Consider the following 22423-nt stretch of genomic DNA (forward strand, 5'->3'; position numbering starts at 1 on the left):
CCTGAAGTAATTTAATAAATACCAGCTGACACATCAAGAAGCATACAGCTGGACAGCATCTGGCTGCAACCTGAGGTGTATTTTCTACAAGAGCCATGAGCTCTCATTCCCATTTGCACCCATAAGCATCAGCTCCTCTACAACAGCAGAAAGCAGCTGCAGCACAGCTCTGCCAATACCTGATGCAGCTGTTTTCTAGCTATCAGAAACAGAGAGAAAAAAATCCAGGTGCAACAAGACTGAGATCGTACAAATGGTGCAGTTACGTTGGGAACACTGAAGAAGTCATGTGAACTAACATTCCTCTAAGCAATTAGCAAGTATAGAGGCATCACAAATCAGATTGATAGCCTACTTCAACTTCCAAAAGCATTCAGAAAGGTTCCTCCAAGACTCGTCATTCAGGCAAACTACAATTGTGACAAAAAGATTCACACATGGATAAAGAATGAGAAGACACCCCAGGGTAGGAAATAAACAACAGCTTTCACAACAGAGAGATCAGGTGGAGTCACGCTCCCGTGGTGCTAATTATGTGAAGTGTTGTGGAAAACAGAGGCAAAATGAGACACGACTGTGCTGTTACAGCCTGCAGGTATACACAGCTAAACAATGAACACTGTTTAATTTCCTTTCTTTTCCTATCTGAGAGAGAAGTCTCATACAAGATTAGGATATCTTTAATCTCACTGTATTTAAGAAGTTTTTACCTTGTTATCCTTACTTTCTGGAAGAAAACATATTCCAGTAGGTAAATCTGGAACAAAAGAATACAGTAAAAATCAGTATTTTAGTAGCATAACATGAGAACACTAAGTAGTAATCATTCTAAAAGACAGTCTCTTGAAATGTACACGTTATAACAAGACCAAAGTTTCTGCGTTCACACAAGAACAATCAAAAGCATCTTGCAAACAATTAAAAAGGTAAGGTTTCATTCAATAGGGCTAGAACTGTAAATAGTATGTAGACCATTACTGCCTGAAGGATTTCTTTTAAGCACCGTGAAAAAAGAGAGAGTGGCACATTACAGAAGCAGAAATGAGCATTATGTTCCACAGTTGCATTTCACTGTTGAGCCATTATCTTTTCTTCAAATCATTTGTAAGCAACTTCCACTTTTCTACTGTTTTCTCCCACAACCAAATCATGTCCCGCAAGACAGAGCTAACATCTAACATACAGATGTTAGCTGAAAAGGTTTGTAATTCTTAAGAAACAAATGGGAACAAAAAGCAATTTCCAGGCTACAATCTTAAGCCTCGAATAAAGCACGACTTAAAACTGGATAGCAAGTAGCAATGCTCAGATCCAAGCCCAAACAAGGCACTCCCAGTTTTCCAAAGCATCTTGTTCCTATAGTTACTGTCACTTCCTTAAGCCTAAAATAAGAAATGACTGAAGACAATGCTTCAATTAGAACAGTGGTTTATCAGGGTGTGTTTATATTACAAACCGTGCACTTCCTAACAGAAGTGTTGTCTACTGAATTATGAATGCTTACCTCACAAGACCACAGATAGCTTGGAAGAAGGTAATGACTAGAAGTATTTATGAAATCTGCTCACTTGAAGGAGCCAAAGGAATTTGATCACATTAGAATCCCTCCTCCTTATGTATAGTTAACATCAGTAACTGTACTTTTAAAGCAAGTTACAGAACATCATTTTGCTTCTGCTGTTCCATTCACATCTCAAGAAAGAACAGTTTTCACAGCCAAGCATTCCAAACTACTTTTCCATATGTTACACTAAAAAAATAAATAAATATGAGCTTCCACTTTGTACAGCCACAGCTAAAATAAAAATCACTCGCTATTGGGTGGCATAGGGCAAGAAGAGAAACATCAGTGAAAATACAATCTCATAAACCTGCACCTATTGAAAGAGAAGGGCTAGAAAACAACTTTGTACACTGTCATCACATAGTTGACTTCTGCTCAATCACAAAGCTTTTTGCAATTTCAATCTGTACAAAATAAAAAGATTCTTTTCCAAATCCCATTTGCGCTATGCCACAAAACACTGAAATGGTTAAAAACTCCACAACTACACTATAATAAGGTAACTACACTGAGAATAAGTATGTAGTTTTTCTTAAAGTTTAGTACCTTCTAATCGTTCAAGTGGTAATACCTCAAGTAAGGTATCTTGACTGTGATTTGAATGCTCAATGACATTCTGGTCTTGATCTCCAGCCACTGAATAGGATTCTCTGAGACTAACAATTGCAGGTTGAGGTTCTTCAACCAGCGTAGCAACTTCCCTAAAAAGAGAATTATTTCAATTTAAAATAGTATAATTATATGTAATCAACATCAGCATACGACATCTCTCTACATAAAGATTTGAGAAGTTCTCCTGTTTTCACACCTTCATCTTTGGGAATTCTGTTGTTCCCATTAACAAACTCTACACACATCGCCCATCATTTTGTAATAGAGGAATATTATCAAGATTACAAGGGCTGCTGTTTCACAACCTAAAATGTCCCAGAGAAGCACTTAGAGCTATTTAATGCTAATATATGTGCCTGTCTGCCCCCATTTTGTTGTTGGTGTTGTTTTGTCCCCTATTTCTTCTCCTCCTCTGCATTTTTGCAACAAGTGAGGAAAGCCCAAACGGAAAAGGTTCCTGCTGGGAAAATTCCATGATCCAATTGACAGAAAGTCAAACAAAAACTAAACAAGATTTTCCTAAGCCCATAAATACCAGCAGGTTGTTCATAACATTAAACTGGAACTGAAATATAAAGAACATGATTTATGAAAGCTGCTATTGAATAGAGCTACAAAGAATTTCACTTTCTCAAATTCTGCTCAAAACTTACTTTTCACTTCTGATAGCCACATACACAATTAGCTTACTAATCATAAGATTTAAAAGCTTCCACATTGAGTGAAATGAAACATTTTTACATTATGCATTAGCTCTATTTAAATTTGAAAAGTCTAAAATGCAGAGAATGGGATGTTTGGCAGGATACAATACTATCAGAGACCCAATTTGGCTTGATTTTTATGGCTGATAATTTTATTTTCAAAACCGAAACATATTCCATGAGTAGCTCATTGCATATCCAAATCTAAATACTATGTTGCTATGTGCATTTCAGGAACAAATTAGTTTAACAGTCTCACTCACATGTCATCATGAAAACTGATGGCAAACCTCCCCATTGGCTCAGGATCCAACTGGCTACTGTGAGAAGATAGGGATGGAGGCGAGTGCTTCCCTTCTTCTAAATAAGATGCCCGGATATCAGAAACCCTGTAAGAGTGGAGAGGGAAAACAACTGTTCTGATAAGCATCTTTACTTTATAATCAAATACAATTCTTTCCAGTTCTTTGGCAATCACTAATCTCCCATGTGTTGAATTACTTGAGCAGTTCTACATTTTCTTGCCAATCTGTATAGAAAGTATGTATTTGTACCCAGAACATTCTCTAATTTTCTGAAAATAGGATCACAGACTCATTAAGGATGATCATTAAGATCATCCAGTCCAATCACAAATCAACACCACCATGTCCACTGACTACATCCCTCAGTACCACATCCACATGCTTCTTGAACACCTCCAGGGATGGTGATTCCACCACCTCCCCGGTCAGCCTGTGCCACTGCCTCACCACTCTTTCTGAGAAGAAATTTTTCTTAATATCCAACTCGAACCTCCCCTGGTGCAACTTCAGGCCATTTCATCTCATCCTATTGCTGTTACCTGGGAGAAGAGGCCAACCCTCACCTCACCACAACCTCCTTTCAGAGAGTTGCAAGTTGTAGTGACTAATACGGTCTTTCCTGAGGCTCCTCCTCTTCAAGTTCTTCAGAGAACAACCACATTCTTATTCTCTGTGGCTACTGCCACTTTTGGAATGCACATTTCTGAAGACAGGCCTTAACAGTCTGACCTTACTGTATATAAAGTCACATGTGACAGCAGTAATGTAAACAAAGGTTTCAGTTGTTACTGTTGGTACTAACCCTTGTTGAACAAATCATTATACATTGTATCAAAATTTAGCTGGTGTCTCTACTTACATTACCCTTTCTAAAATGTGAGAGATTTAGGCAGGTTAATGTAGTACCCACATTTTTTAAATATATTCTCTGAATGGCTAGAGTATACTCAAGGTAAAAAATGAAATTAAGCTCAATTGATCATAGTATCATAGAATGGCCTGGGTTGAAAAGGACCACAATGATCATCTAGTTTTAACTCCCTGCTATGTGCAGGGTTGCCAACCACCAGATCAGGCTGCCCAGAGCCAAATCCAGCCTGGCCTTGAATGCCTCCAAGGATGGGGCATCCACAACCTCCTTGGGCAACCTGTTCCGGTGCGTCACCACCCTCTGTGTGAAAAACTTCCTCCTAATATCTAACCAATATCTCCCCTGTCTTAGTTAAAAAACCATTTCCCCTTGTCCTAGCACTATCCACCCTCATAAACAGCCATTCCCCCTCCTGTTTACATGCCCCCCTCAAGTATTGTTATATTTTCATTCTAAAAACCAAATTATTCTTTTTAAGAATAACTTTAATGAAAAGTTAACTACATCGAGTTATGAACCTCACCTACGTTTTTCATTGTTAATACAAACACACGCTATTGATTAGTAAGCAGTGTAATCATCTACTGAATAATATGTGATGATAGCTTTTCCTTTCCAAATTAAATGGATCAAACCAGACAGCTGGTAAGATTATTAAGTAGAATTACTAAGAAGAATTAAACGAGGGCCTCACCTACTGTCATGGCCTGCTTTGTTCTTGGCAACAGTTGAAGCTGCAACAGGTAAGCCGGGGTTGGAGGAAATGGTGACATCTTCCACAAGGATGCTGGCACTGCTATTCAGTGAATTGGCCAGGAAGCTGGGAAAGGTCTCATCGGCAATGTTTCTGAAGCTTTCCATCGCACTGTGCAATCTGCCTAAAGCAACACCCTGCTGGGAACAGTCAGTCCTGGTCCAGCAGCATCTGGAAGTAAAAGAGCTCGGTTCACAGACACGTTTAAGAATCGATCACAATTCCCTCTCCGCAAACTTCCTAAAAAGAGCCGTTGTTCCCCGCCAGCCGCAGCGCCGACCTCGCTCGGGGTGCTAGCCTATATTTAGCCCGCAAAGCCGCTCGGAGCGAGACCGCCCTCCAGCGCTGGCCCAGCTGCAGCAGCAAGAGCCACCTGGGGAGCCGCGAGCTCCGTGACGCGATCGGCTGCGGCCACAGCTCGAGCTGGGAGGCCCCGGCCCGGCTTCTTCAGCGCTCCGCACGAACCCCCACCGCCCAGACCCGAACCCGGACCTGTCCCGAGCCGCACCCGGAGGCCCCCCACGCTCACCAGCCCGCAGGCCGGGACCCCTTTCCTCACGTCCCGCCGCTTTTTTCCTGCGGAGCGGGCAGCGGAAGGAGCCGAGCGCGAGCGCCGGACGCCGCCCAACCGCCAAAACTTCAAACCGCCTCTCGCACCGGCCCGGCCCTCCGCACCACGACGCCCCCCTGCGGGCCGAGAAGCTACCCCCGGCTCACCCGGAGCACGGCGGGAGCGGCACCCCTAATGCCCCTGGCGAGAAGCCCGCGCGCGCGCTTCGCCCCGCCCCGCCGTCTGCCAATAGATGGGGGAGGGCGGGGCGAGCAGCGGTGAGAGACGGCGATTGGCGGTCGGGGCACTCCAGAAAGTAGAAGGTTGGAGAGGGGAGCGCTGATTGGACGAGGGGATTGCGGCGCGGCCGTGCCTGCGGCGGCCGTTAGGCGGGAGGGGCGGGTGCTGCTCTCGCAGCGAGGGCCGTGCAGGGTTGTTGTGGTGGCTGTGGTAGTGATGTACTCCTTCCTTACTGTTGCTATGTTAGAGTGAGACGCTTTATCTTATTGACGTTGGATAGTAAGCAGGTTCCATACAGTCCATGGAAGGTCTAATTTCAGTTTTGAAGCATAAAAGCCACTTTGTTTTGTAAGCAGAGGGTGAGAAGGTCCTGTTGTCCACACAAATCACTGTGATCGCTGTCAGGAGAGTGCTGCTGTCGTTCCAGGTCTTACAATGCACTTATCCTGCAGTTATTCCTGGTCTGGGGAGTGCAGAAACAATAAAATGAGACCGTGAAATCATAGAATTATTAAGGTTACCAAAGAACTGGAAAAGTTTATATGTGACAACAGCTTGCCTCCCATGTGTTAAATTACTGGAATAGTTTCACATTTTCTAGTCAGTCGGTACATAAAGGTACACATATGTACCCAAAATATTCTCCAATCTTCTGAAAATAGAACCACAGAGTCATAGACTCATAGAATCATCAAGGTTGGAAAAGACCACTAAGACAATCTACTACAGCCATCAGCCCATCACACCATGCCCACAAACTATGTCCATCAGTGCCATACCCACTCAGTTCTTGAACACCTTCAGGGACAGGGACAGGGAGGCACCACCTCTCTGAGCAGCCTGAGCCACTGCCTCATCACTCTTTCTGGGCAGATTTTTTTCCTAATATCCGACCTAAATCTTCCCTCAAGCAACTTAAGTCCATTCCTTCTCATCCTACTACTGCTACCTGGGAGAAGAGCCCGACCCTCACCTCACCACTACCTCCCTTCAGGTCTCTATAGAGAGCGATAAGGTCTCCAGTCTCCACTGAGCCTCCTCTTCTCCAGACTGAACAGTCTCAGTTCCCTCAGCCGCTCCCCATAAGACTTGTGCTCTGGATAACCACACACACAGCAGAATCAGGATTTCATACTGTGTCCAGATAAGTTCAGAACAATCAAAACAATGATGGACAATAGAAGAAACACCTCCAGGATATTATGTTAAAGCAACAAAGCCTTAAAAGCTCTTTCTTGCCCCTCACTGCAAGAAAGACATTGAGGCCTTGGAGCGGTTCAAAGAAGGGCGACAAAGCTGGTGAGGGGTCTGGAGAACAGGCCTTATGGGGAGTGACTGAAGGAGCCGGGATTGTTCAGTCTGGAGGAGGCTCAGGGGAGACCTTATTGCTCTCTATAACTACCTGAATGGAGGTTGCTGTGAGCTCGGGGTCGGCTTCTTCTCTTGTGTAAATAGTGATAGAACTAGAGGGAATGGCTTCAAGCTACACCAGGGAGATTCAGGCTGGACATTAGGAAATACTACTTTTCTGAAAGCTAAGCACTGGAATGGGCTGCCCAGGGAGGTGGTGGAGTCACTGACCCTGGAGATGTTCAAGGAACGTTTGGATGTTGTGTTGAGGGACATGTTTTAGTGAGTACTATTGATGATAGGTGATGGTTGGACTGGATGATCTTGAAGGTCTTTTCCAACCTTGGTGATTCTGTGATTCTGTAATAAAACTTTCAGTCTTGAAGTTCAGGCTGAACTGTGCTGCTAGCATGCAGAAAACATGCAGGGTAAGGGTCTCCGTCTTGGGGGTTCTACTATTCCAGGTCTCAGGTCCTGCATGTAAGCACAGTTCATTATCTTGAGTTATGGAAGAATGAGATGAATAAAGACAAATTAGAGAAAGAAGGTCTGGAAGTCATGGAGGAAAAAAATCATCGTTTGGAGAGACATCTATGCAAAATGGCAGGCAACTGAAAGGCATCAGCCGCAAAAAAGATAGAGTTCAGCTGCTGAAGTCAAAGTACTTGGCCAGGACAGTGGAAACATGATTCATTTGCACTGAAAACGTGAACAGCATTTTCCCATCACTGAGCAGGGTGACTGCAACTAGTCAGGATATCTAACAATAAAACATGTTCAGCACAGGAAAATAATGTGGCCATGTGTCATGACTAAAGGGTTACCCAGCCTGTGGGTGTATGGGTGTCTTCACAGTAGGTTTATGAAATTCCATAATGCACAAGGACATGGAGGCTTTAATTCCTTTTTTTTTTTTTTTTTGCTTTATACATATAAGCAAATCACCACTAGCAAGTGTACATATAATTAATAATTTATCAAGCTGTTAAAAATTACCAGAAAATTAAGCACATTTACATTAATTGTATAGCAGCCATATCAGGTATAGCAGCCATATATTATATATATTATTAAATCTTACGAGTTACTACAAATATACACATTCATTAATATACGAAATGTCCCAGCGGTACTCCTTAAGCCAATCTCAAGTGTGGGGCCAATACACAACAATCTCACTTCAAAGACCATTCGCATCACAGACCATGGAGCCAGCTTATAGTCAGCCAGGCATCCCCGGTGAAAATCCAATCTCTTTAGGAAGTCCCATAGGAAAAGCTTATGCATGGAATGAGAGCGTTGCAGAGAGAAAAGAGAAGCTTCATTTAGGATAGAAAACAAGTCATTAGCACAAAGAGAGGGCATAGGACACCATTACTTGTCACAGCCAACAGATGCTGCAATCTACTGTGCAGACAAAAATTTTACTTTTCCCAGGCAATTCTTCTGTTCTTTCAGCTAAAAGTGCCACTTCCTACTTTCTCAGGATGTTGCTGTTACAGTTCCTTGATTTTGTCCTTATGGAGGGTCTCTCCAGGATGTCTACAGTTCTCGAGATCTTCCAAGAACTCAGATGCATTTCTTTAGGATGCTTTTGTTTCTTAGGTCTGATTCCCAGGCCAGCAGGCATTTTCTTCTGTCAGTGTTTTCTGTCAGCATTTTCTTATTGCAGCCGGCTTGCCTTTAAAGCTGCTCCCATTACCATCCTGAATTAGCTATAAAAAAAGACACGGACACTGCAACCTTATTTTTATTGATGGTTGCATAGGAAGGAACATTTCTTTGATACAATAAGAAAAGCAGTAAAGAACAGACTAATTGCTGTATTGAAGGATGTGATTTTCTAAAGGGGCAAGAGAAATTCTGCAAATGGCTTAAACCTTCAAAAGTATATTTTGCTGTTTGCATATCCAGAATGTTCTTATGTTTTAGGAATTAATTCCAGTCCAGCATAAGAGTTTGTTTTTAACTCATAAAGCTCATTCCTGTATAGAGAAATGTTATTATTTAATATCTCAATTTTCATCTTATTTTCAATCACATAACATTTCTGTTGTTTATCATGCAAAGTACAGCATGGTTTCAAGGAAAAAAAAAAATAACTTCTTGATAAAAAGGATTTTACTAAACCTTCTCTTTTTTCCACAGTTCTATTCCTGTTGGCTGAAACCTCTTGGCACCATACCCCTGTGCTCTGTCAGCAGGCACTGCTTCACGGTATAGCTACTTCTTACAGCTTTTAATAAATTAAAATTAGACTCAACAGAGACAATCAAGAAACAAATATGGATCTGAGCAAAATATTTGAAGGTTTTATGAGTAAATATAGCTTTTAGAATACTCCTGAAGAATGCAGGTTACCCTCTTGTTACCTGATGCTAGTGATTTAGCCTGGGAAGTCACAAAAGCCCATTCCAAAGCATGTGGCAATATCAAGAGCAAGAGCTGTCAGGAAATACACTGATACTTTAGGTTTGTGTGGCACAGTGCCCATTTAATCTCCTCCCCATTCAATCTGCTGAACCAGCTCCACGTCACCCTGTACAGTAATGCTACTCCATAGAAATTCCATGCAGTAAAGGTCCTGCTTTATCCTCCTGCTGCCTCACTCCAGCCAGCCCTGAGTCAATGCCAGCATGCTGAGCCACAGCCATGCTATTCCTGTACTGACCCATCAAAAAGGAAGCTTTTAAGTCGTAACTGTTTCTTCAATGTCCTAAGTGAACGACTCAATCCTTGCAAATCTGAGGCTGCTGGAATTGAAATCTGACAACTGCAACTGTCTCTAGATCACCAACACATCCATAAGAAATGTCAATGAGTACAGTGTGCAGTAGAAAAACGTAATATCCTACTGCATATCCAGAAAGGCATGGCTTCTTTGACCTAAATACAGGAGAACAGACATCTGAATCCAAAATCTCACACTGGTTACAAAACAGCTCCACACCATTACAAGAAAAGACATGCTAACACACCTTTTAAAATAAGTTTATTAGTCAACCACAATTATAAAATTTAAATATTTATACAGCAAGATGGAAATTTTTTTAAAGTAACCCAATATTCCAAATTGCATTTTGCTGCAGTATACACAGGAATGGCTTTGTTTCTTTTATGAGTTGATCAAACATCATCCTTTAGTTATTCAACCACTTCTTGAAAGTATGTTTGAGAATACATTTCACATTTCTCAGTGCAATATATAAAAGAAAAAATTCAAGACCACGATAAACTGATACCAAAAAGAAAAGGAAAAACAAACAAACAAACAAACCAGGGCAGGCACTTTGAAGTTGGCTACTCCGTTAGCAGCTCATGGTTCACGTTGGCATGTGTTGTCACAGTTGAAAGCCTACCGATTAACATGTTCCTTTGATGCACACAAATGACTGTTCCAAATATTGCAGTTTGTTTTGCAAAACATGCATGAAGACCCCAAATTTTTTTAATCTTCTGTAGGAGAGAAGGAACACAAAAGCAGCCAGAAATGGAAGCATTCACAACCATCAGTATAAGGCCCTTTAACATTTATTCAAAGTAACATGTTAGACCCCTTCATTCTCAGGTAATAGATTAAGAGGCCGAGATACACATCGTCTGCGAGGGTGAGGATACTGGAGGTTGGCAGTGTCAGCATCGCAAGAGTGCTCTATCAGAGGAGGAGGAGGAAGGAGCTGGGCATGACTGGACCATCTCGATCCAGCCCGTGGGGAATCCAGAGGGGGAAAGAAATACCTGAAACAATTAAGACAGGAACAAAACACCAAAACAAAAACAAAAAAAACAAAACAAAACAACAACAAAAACAAAACAAAAAAAAAAAAAACAAGAAAAAAGAGAAAGGCAGTAAATACAAGGAGAACCAAAGGGGAGAAAGACATGCTGGAAAACAAAAAAAAAAAGCTTTAGTATATCCATGCCAAAACCAATAGAACGTAATAGCAGAAATCAGGGCTTGTAATTCAAAACAAGACAAATCTGGAAACTGTCCTTTCAGGAAAAAAAGTTTTCCCCTGAAACTCATAGAAAAAATACTGTAATAATAATTCTAGTACCCATCTTGCAGAATGAACAAACTGCTTTGGAAATCAAAAGAATTTCATAACACAGCTATGAACATGCTTTCACTCTCCCAGAATTCCTGTGGTCTCTTAACAGCTTTTAGTAACGCTCCATTTGCGACACAAGTTATACATTAAAAATCATGTAAGTACATTTTCTGCATATGCATCTAACTCAGATGAACTTCACGGGACTTCCAGAATAGACATAAAAACATTGTATAGCTTTTACAATAGTTTAAATTTAATAGTATACATTTACAGAAGATAACTGCTTTCAGTGAAGTACAATCTTTGTGTCTATTTCCGTATTTCTGCAAAATACTCAGGATCAATTTCAGCTTCCTGGTGAATCCAGAACTCAGAATTACAGCACTCCGTGTCATTTTTCTGCCATTTTTATTAGAACTTACCCGTAATATTTGTGTGTTTTAATATAACTACATTAGATACCTACAGGTGTTATCTATATTGTTTACAGTTCTGTGGACTTTCCTAAAAGAACAGCTGTACACTTATGAAATTACGGACAATCCACAACACGCTGCATTTTGGTTTCAACTTTCATATGGCTCAAACATTTGCATTATTTAGGACAGTACTCTCAGAATTTTAGTTACGCATGGAATCATTGCCATAGGAACATACAAACACATCAAAAAAGTATGCGTCCCAGTCAGGATGAAGAAAGCTTGACAGTACTTACAAAACACATATTTTAAGTCATACTAAGTTATAAACGAAGAAATACCAAACTATCAAAAACTACCATCTGTACAATTGTCAAAGCACAATTTTCTTTTTCCTTTAAAACTAACAATTGCATATAGTACAAAGCAGTCACAAACTTGCGATGTTAAGGAATCTCAGTCAAGTGTTAAACACTATGAAATGTAAAACACAGCAGTTATCAAAACAATTTTAATGAAAGTTACTTTAATGGTCACTTCCCTCCTCCCACCCCAACCAAGGACAAGATTTTCATTTTTACTCAAGAACTAGCTCATTTGACAAGTTATTTTAAGAAACTGTTCTGATGGAAGTTTTTTTTCTTTTGATTTTTTCTTTTTTTAAACAAAAAGCCTCTCCTAGTATTTTTCTATCAGGAGTTTCAACAGTATCAAACTGTGCGGCCTAGTACAAAAAAAGTACACAACGTGGTTTAAAAAGGTTTTTTGAATAGCGTTTAGTAGTTAGCAGGCTGCTGGTGTCTTGGGAGAGGTCAAACGGCGTTGGGGAGGGGAAAAAGGAGTTCATTTTCCATTCCTGTGTGCATGCAACAAGCAGCAAAACATCAAAGTTACTCCAGTTAGCTTGGTATCAGCTCTGCTTTCTGTTAAAAAGGACATAATACAGATGGAGAAGGGAAATTGTATCACAAATCCAGACATATATAATGATATCAGCATAACAATATCACCCTGCCAACTCCTTTCCAACAATCTGTATCATCCATTTAAAAACTATTTTGGCTGAGAACCCACTTTGATGACTGTGTTTTAACTGTTTTCCAGAGATCCAGATGTACCTACGCCTTAGCTACCTTATGTGTTTAAACATATGAACACCAAAACATCATGTTTGTGGTTACAGACAAAGTAGATTGTGTAGCATACCAATTTAGTCAAATGTCAGTAAATAAATCTTTCTTATAAATGTTAATGGCTAAAAAAAAAGTTAGCAACTACGTTTTTGCGGTTCATGCCAACATGATTAAAACAGAAAACGCGTTAAGTGCACCTTAGTATGAATATGTCCCATTCTAGGACATATTCTTAAATTCCACAGCCATAGACTTAATTCTGTAACCAAAAGTGAATCCCAATATCTAACTCTCAAAACACAGAGCAATGGAGGAAGTCCAAAACAACAGTAGAAGTTTCAGTTTCATGGTGGCTCCCTACCAACATAAAGGAGAGAACCACCACCACTGGGGTGGGGTACGGGCGTCTTTCTGGCAGTATGGCTTAGATGAGGAGATTATGGATCCACCCCCCATACTGAAGAGGTATAAAATGGCCTGTATCTCCTTCCTGCAGGAGTCCAAACCACTTACAGCTACATAGCTTTTGATATCCCATGTCCAAAATGGGAATAATTCCAGCATTTTTTGCTACGCAATAAGTAGCAATTGGAACCAGATGACCAATATAATTTTGGCTTCCTTTCTTTTTTGAGGCTTGTCCCATAACCACCTTTTGCTCTCCATTTATCCTATGAGGAAATGTGAATGCCCTTCTCTCTTCAATGGAGCAATGGATTTGGAAGCCAGAACTGCCATTCTAAACTGCCAGAATCACCCAGGGGTGGTAGAAGGGGGAACAGCAACGCTCCAAAACCTATTCCAGTACTTCACAGATGAGCATTTTAAATTAAAAGAAAAAGGTTTGTATTGGTAGCTGTACATGGATGGAAATGAAGGCATCTGGGGAAAACCAAATAAAGCTGGCCAAATAACCTGTAAGTTTCTGCTGTGGAATTTGGTCACATCAAGCCCTTATACAGCACACATCCTGTAAAGCACTGTACTGAATTCACCTTACAACTGCAGGACCCAGTAATTTTTAGAGTTTAGTGTACACAAACTGAAAACTGGTTTTGGTTAAGGCAGTTTAATTTACCTACCTAGTAGCAATTATTAAAGAATAAAAACAACTTAGAAAGCAGTAAGAATTCCATTTGAGTAAGGAAGATTAAAAAAAACCCAAAACTTTTACTCAAATGATGTTACACCTGCAAAAACGCAAGTAAAATAAACAAACACCAGCCTATGATTGTTGAAGTCCTGTGCTATAAAGTGTCTTTTCCTCCTTCCGTCCTGCTACAATGTCCCAGTCAAAACCAGAATTTGTTGCTGGTATTTTTGCTTAACTTTTATACGTGCATCTAAATGGCAGTTACAAAGCAGTATGATCAAGTTTCTTCTGGTTCAAAACTACTTCAGGAAAGATTTTTTTAAGAAAGCGAAAAGACTAAAAGTGAAAACCATTGCTACCATTGCTTATTTATACAAGGTAATTCCTCTTACTACTAGCATAACAGACACAAACACAGAGCAAGGCCAGAATAGCTTGCAGTAGTATTCGTGTAATAAATGACACCACACTTCAAAAGAATACAAAACATGAAAACTCAGTGAAATTAAGAATCAAGAAGACTCAGAGAAGAAAGTATTTGCTGAGATCCAGTCTCTTTACCAGTTAGCCTACCTGCTGGCAGATGATCCATTTAGTGAATTCTGTAGGCTTGCATTGGCTGAACCTAGAGAGGCGTTAAAAATTCCCTGCTGGGAACTACCATTGACTGGACTCCCGTTACCTTTCAGTATACCAGTGCACTTCCAGTTGTCCATGTAATTAGCTGCAAATGTATGCAGATAGAAACTGTTAGTTTGGACTCTGAAACTCAGCTTTTGGTACAGTCATGATACTTCAACTGCTAGGCATCTGGTGTGAACTAGAATTGTACTTCAGCATCAACATACATATTCTGAGTAGTTGAGTATCTGGTCCTTTAGCTGCTTGGCATTCTCTGCCTATCCACTATTTAAACCTCCGTTTTGTTCTGTGGTAAGAGTGAGTTTGTTTTGTCCTTAATAAGGCTTTAATAGAAAGCTGAGAAACTACTGAGAATGGATGAGGGAACTGCCACTGAGTTTTGTTGTCACTTCTTGAAATTTAAACAGAAATATAAAAAAGCTCAAGGGGAAAAAAAGCCAGATTGCCTGAGTGCTGTTTTAACAGAATACAGTTTTTCTGGGTTTGGCAGCAGGCAAAGACAACAACTCAATACTAACAATACAAGTTAGTTCTAAATAGTGACCATTTTAGATAGCTGCGATCTGGTAAAACATGAGATTTGAGATTACCAGATATAGTGCAGTAACAACTATTCACAGAAACTTAAATCATTCCCATGTTCCAGCACCTTATTTCCTTTTTTCTGAAATGTCAGTGCAAAAACCTATCATTCACCAAATTCTAAAAACCTTTACTCCAAAAATACTTCCTCAAATACACTGAGCGTAGCACAAAGCTGATGCACTTCAAGCGGAAGACCGCAGAGTTCTCACCCTTCCAAAGCCTAACACAGCCGTCATCGCCGGAGGAGGCCAGCACTGTGCCCGTGATGTTCCAGCTGACTCGCCACACCTGGGAATTGTGATTGTCAAACTGAGCCACGATATGAATTTCAAATTTCGTTAATCCTCCAGATGAAGTCAATTCTTTCCTGTTAAAGAGAGATGCGACAGTTTGGCACACAACTGCTCGAAGTTCTGGCTTGAACACAACAATAAAAAGAGGTCTATATCCTTCCAGAAATGTACTTAGCAGCTGTATAATAGATTAGAACTATTAAGAGATATTCAGGCAGAACTGACGTTTTGCTCACAATCTTGTCATCCTAAAAAAACAGGCTGCTAAAATAAATTGAACTACATCCTTTGCATCTCAGATACTACTAAGAAAGACTCTACAGTATGTACCGTATCATACTGAACTATGCTCCAGTCTTGCTTTTAAGCTCACCTTAGAGGTTTTAGTGTGAAAATTCGTACGTCTTTGGTTGCTACAGCTAAGATGTGAAAGGATCTTCCCAGATTTGGAGCAAATGCAATATCGTGCACAGGATCTGTGACTGTCATCAGAGCTTCTGCTTTTGCGTATTTCCTGTAGGGCATGAAAAATTAACCATTAGTGCCACTACAACTGCCAGGGTCACTAATTATGTAAAGCAAACATAACAGAACACGGAAAAGGGGGTTAGTTAGGATACATGATGATGCAAAGCTGTAATTATTTTAACATAAATTACATTCTAACTAATAATTATAAGCTGATTTCTTCAGAAAGTGAATACAGCAGATACGTTAACTACTAATATCATAACACTAAACACAAGGGAACTGTTAAGTCATGGCCTGAACCACTGAATGATCACCTGGGGAAAGGTTAGCCCTGGGAGCACAGGTGAAGGCAATTCAGCTGTGTGACTGGAAGAGATGGAGCCTGGCTGCATCTCTCTTAGACCTCATTTAAGGGCTGACTGCCACTATGGAAGGATCTCCGGTTGGAGATCCCTCCCTTGTGGAGTCTTTCCTGCAAGCCTAGATCTTCAGAGGCAGGTAAGCACCTTTACTTTTCCTTTGAAATACCATCCTATCTGCGCTGATCCTTTTGCTGTTACACTCCTGTATCCCACTTCCACTGTGTTAATCTTTCTGAATGTAATACTAAATCATAGAACAAAGCACAGATTCCAGTACAAAGAACACTTCTGTCAACAGATAGAAGAGAGAATTCTAAAAATTCCTTCATTCACAAATTTGAAGAGGAATTTCTACTCCAGAAACTTACTAAATAGCTTGTGCTTGTAAGCAGGCTACTACCTACCTCCTTTTCTGTACAGCAATATATTTCATTTTCTTATTTACCACAAGGTGAGTTGCAACAAATTTTCTGTACTGTTAATGCACAAAGAACGTAGCCTGAAGTCAGGAATAAGCTCACAAAACACCCTGGAACCATTCACATGGCAGTCATACTGAATGAAACACAATCTGTCATCCACTAATTGAAAATGGTTCAGCATGCATTTTCTGGTTCTGAATCCTTAACTCCCAACTGCTACTGACTGCTAATAACTCACAGGACCTTCTGTAATTATAAATATGATCTTAGAACCATTTTTATTGTTACCTTGAACAAAACAGTTTCTAGTTCAGCATAATTCAAACTTCCAACTTTGGTCCTACTGATTCCTTGTGCAAAACTAAGCACAAAAATTTGCAGAAGCATAAAAGCAACTCTTCCTTTAAAATACCAGTAGGAGTACTGGAATTTCTGTGCTGAGATGGCAGATTTTTATAATTTTGTTCTTCTTTGACATCTGTTAGCCTTCTGAGGTGTCTTTCCCATTCAAAGTCTTACAGACAAAAGTGAGGAGTATTATTATTTCCCACTCCTCTCCATGAGCAACAACAGGAATGAAACAGAAGGCCAGACATTTACAAGCTATTCTAAGATCCCACAAATATATTGTTATTTAGCATACCTGGTATTTTCATTGTATTCGTAAATTTGAACTTTAGCTAATATATTTGGACTGTTGTCATCACTTCCTACAGCTATCATTGGAGAATGTGCTCTGGAGCTGGAAGTAAAAAGAAGCGAATTCTGTTAATAATTATTTCACAAGCCATCTCCAAAATTTAAGACATCTGTAAATAGAACAAAAAAATTGCCTAGAAAGAAATACAAAGTATTATTCATAGTTATCAGTATTACCTCAATTCTGTTGTCTTGAATGTCTACTTTATACAACAAATAAAGATAAAACATCAAGGAACACAATTTGGCAATTTAGTTCAGGATGACATATGCTCCCAGACATCAGGATTAAATTCATTTATGCATTTGCAGTGAAGTACCTGCTTTAAGGAATACGGTACAATCTGCATCCAATGATTCTCAGTGACTGATTAAGGGGGGGTTTCATTCAGGTTTTGGAAAGCCAATTACAAAAGATACTCATATATATATGAGTACTAGTTTTTAAATCAACTTTTAACACAACTTCCTAGGGTGATGTAGAGATAAAGCTTGTACTCTGAACCTTTGGGACAGATTACTTATGTATTCTTCAGGGTGGGGATAACCCAACCATTGCATTCCTCTGATATCTTTCTGTCCAAGTAGGTTAAATACATCACTGAGCCCCTGAAGATACAACTAAAGGAACAATACAACCCTTAGACTTTGTGTTAGCAAAGCCTGTGGTTTCCAGCACTGCCAAGGGTGCGTGCCCTTGTTAGAGTTGTCCAAATTATTACCTATTGTGACAACTTCCTGAAGCAAAAACATGGGAACACACTCTTTATAAACACTTTTTTCTATAGGAAACTCTCAGGTAAGTTTTGTGGGATAAAAAAAAAAAAGCACACTGCAGTTCTTGAGCTTGTTGATTACTGCTTGTAATTAAGTTTGGGAATACATCCTCATGGGACAAAGGACATTCTGTAACACTTCCAGAACTAACTCTTCAGATCTTCTGCTTACACAGTCATAAAGCAACACCTATGGTTTTATTAACGTACCTTGAAGGATTCCACGAAATGCAACTGCAGCTTAGCTTGCACGAGATCTCATGCTGCAGTGACCACTGACTGAGATTCATCACATCTGGGGCTTCATAAATCCTTACAACTCCATCTGCTGAGCAAGTTGCTAACATAAGACCCATGTGCTTGGGAGCAAATTTCACATCTGTAACAGATGTCCTACTGTCTACCAGAGTGGTCCTCTTTACCTGCAAAAGAAAGGCAGAAGTTCTTGGATGTCTCCAAATGCATTTCCTAATTTGTTGACTTTTTTCCCCTTGCCCAGAAGGTAGCGAAAGTCTGACAACACTGCTTCATAGCATCGTTTATTTCTTCCATCCAGAACTAGAATAACTTTATATACTGACTTAATAGGAAAAAAGGACAAATTACTGCATTGGTGCCATTTGAAGCAGGTACACTGTGATATCAAAGTTCTGAGAACAACAGAACTTGTTTAGATTAAACTTCAGGGAAAAAAAAGAAAGGAACACAAGCATAAAATACAAATGCATTGGCCACAGGCAGTTTGAATGTGTCCTCTTCATACGTAGTGCTGACAGTATCAACTGCGATCCCTAACAACATTGCTTTCTAATCTCAGTGCTACTGAAGTTGACCATGAGGCATTTCCCAACAGAAGTGTCTGAACAAGTACTTCTGAGAAGGGAATGGGAGAATACAGCAGACATTTGATAGGAAAGTTATCTAGAGTGAAAAAGGACAAAAGAAATAAATAGTTTTTGTTCCAAGCTTTCTCTTTTCTTGTCAGGAAAGCATGAGTTAGACCTGAAAACTACAGACCAGTACAGCTCCTGCACATGAAGTCAGCTTCCATACCCCGCTGGATGCTACAGGTTCCAACAACTCAACTCTGCCCAGTCACACACTTTAACATTAGAAAGCTTTAGCGGAAAGTAGAAAATTGCAGATAACTGAAGGCAGAATATAGGACTGGAGGAACAGTATACTGAGATCTATAAGATTAAGTGTCTGCAAAAAGTCTGTTTAGATATGGAAATTCCCTCTGTGAAATGCTATCCAGAAAATCTACTTCTGAGCAAAATGTTTTATTCTCCAAACGTGAGCTACTGTTTCAAAGAGGAAAAAGAATGGCACAAGATGGTTTCAGACGAATAAAGAATAAAATACCTACAACTTCAGTTCTATTGCGTATGAGATTCAGGTTTGCAGAGGAACACCTAATTATACCAATATTAAGTGACACTTAACTGGCCTGAATGTTGCCATTTAGCTGTCTGTCCAAATGTCTTGAAAGTACTCCTATATTGGAACATTGCCACAAATTAACAAAACACAATAAAGTCAAGGACACTTCACATTAGAGAAGAAAATTTTCTGAGTTCTGTTTTAGGAATAGCAAATACATTGCAAACTCAGATGTCCAGTACATGGAATTTACAACAACTTAATGTTCGGTCTTCTGTGTAATTCTGGAGTTCAAACAGTTTAAAGCTTCAGCCCAATACAATAAGCAAACAAATCAACGAGGCACAGCCTGTTTTTCTGGACACATGAAAACAGTAAAAACTAAATTTATAGTTAAAATCTTACCCAGTGACTCTGGCCTCGGAGTTTATCATTGGATTCTCCCACTATTTCTTCCCACACAGCTGCTGTTCTATCAAAAGAGCAGGAGGCCAGGACCTGCCCAAACTCAGGATGGGCCCATGTCACACGCCACACAGAGCCACTGTGCGTCTGCAAGATAACACAAAGTGCAACAGTTCAGAGAAACACATGACTCCAAGCGAGCATGAAGGGTTTTCCATACGCTTTTGTGACTTCCTGCTGTAAAGCAGAAGTAAGAGGTCTAAAGTAGCATACCTAGCATCTCTTAAGTATTATTCATTACTGCTTTAAAATCCTAAGTTCCAAAAAACGTAGTTGCCAACTAAGATTCTGTCTTGACAGAAGCCTTGTTTTACATTTTCAACCATCACTATGTCCATTTCTAGCTTGCTTGTAGCATGTGTAGGGCATTACTTAGCTTGTCCTTCTTCACAACAACCTCCTCTTTCATACCTGGTCAATGAACACCGCTTTTGCTAGAGAAAGGGAATATAAAAGCTTCACTTGCACTTCCTTTTATAGGGATTACTGTACCCTGGTCATGTTATATACAAGCTCCAGGATAAGTCAGAAGCCGAATGCACTAGTTAATTGCTCTGATGAACTAGTCTCCATATATAGTTCTCAGAAAGGTTATGGGCAAAAAACACAGAGGTCAGTTACAGTGTTGAACAGCCATTCCTATTCTTTTTTCTCCCCGCAGCCAAGAAAATGCAAACAAGAAAATATTCAATTAAAAGCAAAAGTACTGTTTTCCAACTCCTCAAGCACACACTACCGCTGTGTGAAAATATATCACTACAAAAAAAAAAGAAATAGAAATAACAGTATCACTCTGTAATGACTATTAATACAAACCTTCCAGCTTGCAGTGCAATGCCAATCCCCATTTTCACTTTTGTCCCAGACCTATTGAAAAATCAGAAGACAATCATATAATTTGTATGTAAGTGCAACAGCTAGTAACAAAAAACACAGCCACTAAAAAAAAAAATCACTACTGAATGTTTTCATCAGGAAAAATCTCCCTGGTGCAGTACTACACTATGCTTAACTTTGAAAATATCCTTCTTACAGATACGGAGGTCAGGCACATGCCTGCAAAATCCACCATCATGCAAAGTCTGTCATTTGTAAGCAGCATATTTCTCACAAGGAAACAGATTATGGCCATGTTCAATACGTTATATCCCAGGGGCAAATCACTTTGTTTTACTGCAGCAATCCCACAGTCCTCACCGTGGTACAAGCTCAGATGTGGTCCCCAAACCCTGGTGTGGCTCCTGGTTATCACCTCAGACAGAATAGAAAAGTTCTGTTGGAGAGGACCTACAGAGATTGTGGAGTGTGACTGCAAGGCAGAGCAAAGCAGCAGACAAAACAAATCTAGCATTACAAAGTGGGGTAAGAGATCTTATTGCTGCTTCTAATATTTCTAACTTGATCTATGAACCACATACAAGTAACATAACCTCCCTTTCTCTCAATTTATCAGCCTGATGTGAGGGAAGCCACAAATCTTATCAGCCATGAAACACTGCAACTTCTCTGCAGGTGCTGTTTAGGGCCCATTTGCTGAGAGTGGGATGTACATCAAATATAACATGGCTGTAAAACTTCTTAAGAATCTCATAAAGGACTGTTGTAACTGGAAAGCTACATTATGTTGTTAAAGGTGTGGTTTCTAAGTTCTACCTAAATCTTCCTCTCTTTCTTTTTAGGCTTCAAGTTTTACATACTTGGTCTGATCAAAGGCTGTTAGCTTACTCCTTGGGGCTGGGCTGATTTTTCTTTTTTCCTGTTTCTGTTGGTTTTGTTTGTTTCTTAACACGGGATCAGAGAGAAGAAGCTGTTTGCTTGTGTACTGGGTTCCCTTGGCAGGGTTCTGGTACTGAGGTGCTGCAGGGCAGCTTCTGTGAGTAGAGCCCAGCTGTGCCCCATGTCAGCTCAGAGCTCCAGCTGCTCCAACAGGGACCCACCGCTGCCAGAGCTGAGCCACGAGTGATGCTGGGCGTGCTCTTGGAGAGCAGATTTTAGAAAGGGAAATAACACCATGGAGCAGCAATAGGGAGAGATGTGAGAGAACAGCCCTGCAGGCACCGAGGCCAGTGCAGAAGGAGGGCAGGAGGAGCTCCAGGCACACAGCAGCAGCTCCCTGCAGTCCAGGAGAGGCCCACAAAGGAGCAGGCTGTCCCACTGCAGCCCGTGGGCACCGTGTGGAGCAGATCTGCCCGTGCAGCCACGGAGGAGCCCGCGGGGCAGCGGCGGATGAGGCCTGAAGGAGGCACAGCCCGTGGGTACCCACGAGGAAGCGGCCCGGGCCGGAGCTGCAGCCCACGAGGCCGCCTAAGGCGAACCCAGCCCCGCAGCACGGCGGTGCCGCCGCCGGGACTCGCGCAGGCTGCTCGTGCACCGCGGTTCCAGGCCCCGCCCGCCATGGCCGCGCCGTCCGCAGGCCGCGTGCGGCCGCCCGGCCCGTCTGCGCCGCGCCCACCTTGACGCTCTGGTCGCTGGAACAGGTGGCCATGCGCCGCCCGTGGAAATCGAAGGAGACATCGTGTATGAGGTCGCGGTGATCCGCCGCAATGCTGCGCGCCACGAACATCGCGGCGCCGCCCGGTGCTGCCACGCTCCCTCCGCTGCGCGTGCTCGGCCACGCCCGCCCGCCGTCCAGAAGGCGGGGCCTCGCGCGGGCTGCTGCGGCCCTCCGTCGTTTT

At 41.1% G+C, this 22423-nt stretch overlaps 2 protein-coding genes across 5 annotated transcripts in view; both read right to left on the minus strand.

The window, feature by feature from the left end:
- The window catches only part of CEP192 (centrosomal protein 192), a 58700-nt gene extending 53088 nt beyond the window's left edge, over positions 1-5612 (minus strand). The window contains exons 1-5 of one of the 3 annotated variants that reach the window (XM_085220734.1): positions 5528-5612; positions 4751-4981; positions 3144-3269; positions 2111-2265; positions 711-757 (exon numbers count right to left, since the gene is read on the minus strand). In XM_085220734.1, coding sequence (XP_085076860.1) covers positions 711-757; positions 2111-2265; positions 3144-3269; positions 4751-4917 — 495 coding nt within the window. In that variant the 5' untranslated portion in view covers positions 4918-4981; positions 5528-5612. Of the gene's footprint in view, positions 1-710; positions 758-2110; positions 2266-3143; positions 3270-4750; positions 4982-5339 lie in introns of all 3 variants that reach the window. The other 2 variants (XM_085220735.1, XM_085220733.1) reach the window with 2 other exon arrangements.
- A 4313-nt stretch (positions 5613-9925) lies between these two features.
- Positions 9926-22405, minus strand: SEH1L (SEH1 like nucleoporin). Of its 2 annotated transcripts, none has more exons than XM_085220736.1 (9): positions 22201-22404; positions 20565-20615; positions 19689-19835; positions 18111-18322; positions 17069-17167; positions 15544-15684; positions 15087-15244; positions 14224-14374; positions 9926-10688 (listed from the first exon to the last, which is right to left on the minus strand). In XM_085220736.1, exons 1-9 carry the CDS (start codon positions 22309-22311, stop codon positions 10499-10501), a joined length of 1260 nt encoding a protein of 419 aa, XP_085076862.1. In that variant the 5' UTR covers positions 22312-22404; the 3' UTR covers positions 9926-10498. The 2 variants fall into 2 exon arrangements, with proteins under 2 accessions (XP_085076862.1, XP_085076863.1); XM_085220737.1 differs by having other exon boundaries at positions 10460-12347; positions 22201-22405.
- Positions 22406-22423: the final 18 nt, after the last annotated feature.

The sequence above is a fragment of the Meleagris gallopavo genome, chromosome 3 (assembly GCF_905368555.1).
Source record: "Meleagris gallopavo chromosome 3, MGAL_WU_HG_1.1, whole genome shotgun sequence".
Taxonomy (NCBI): domain Eukaryota; kingdom Metazoa; phylum Chordata; class Aves; order Galliformes; family Phasianidae; genus Meleagris; species Meleagris gallopavo.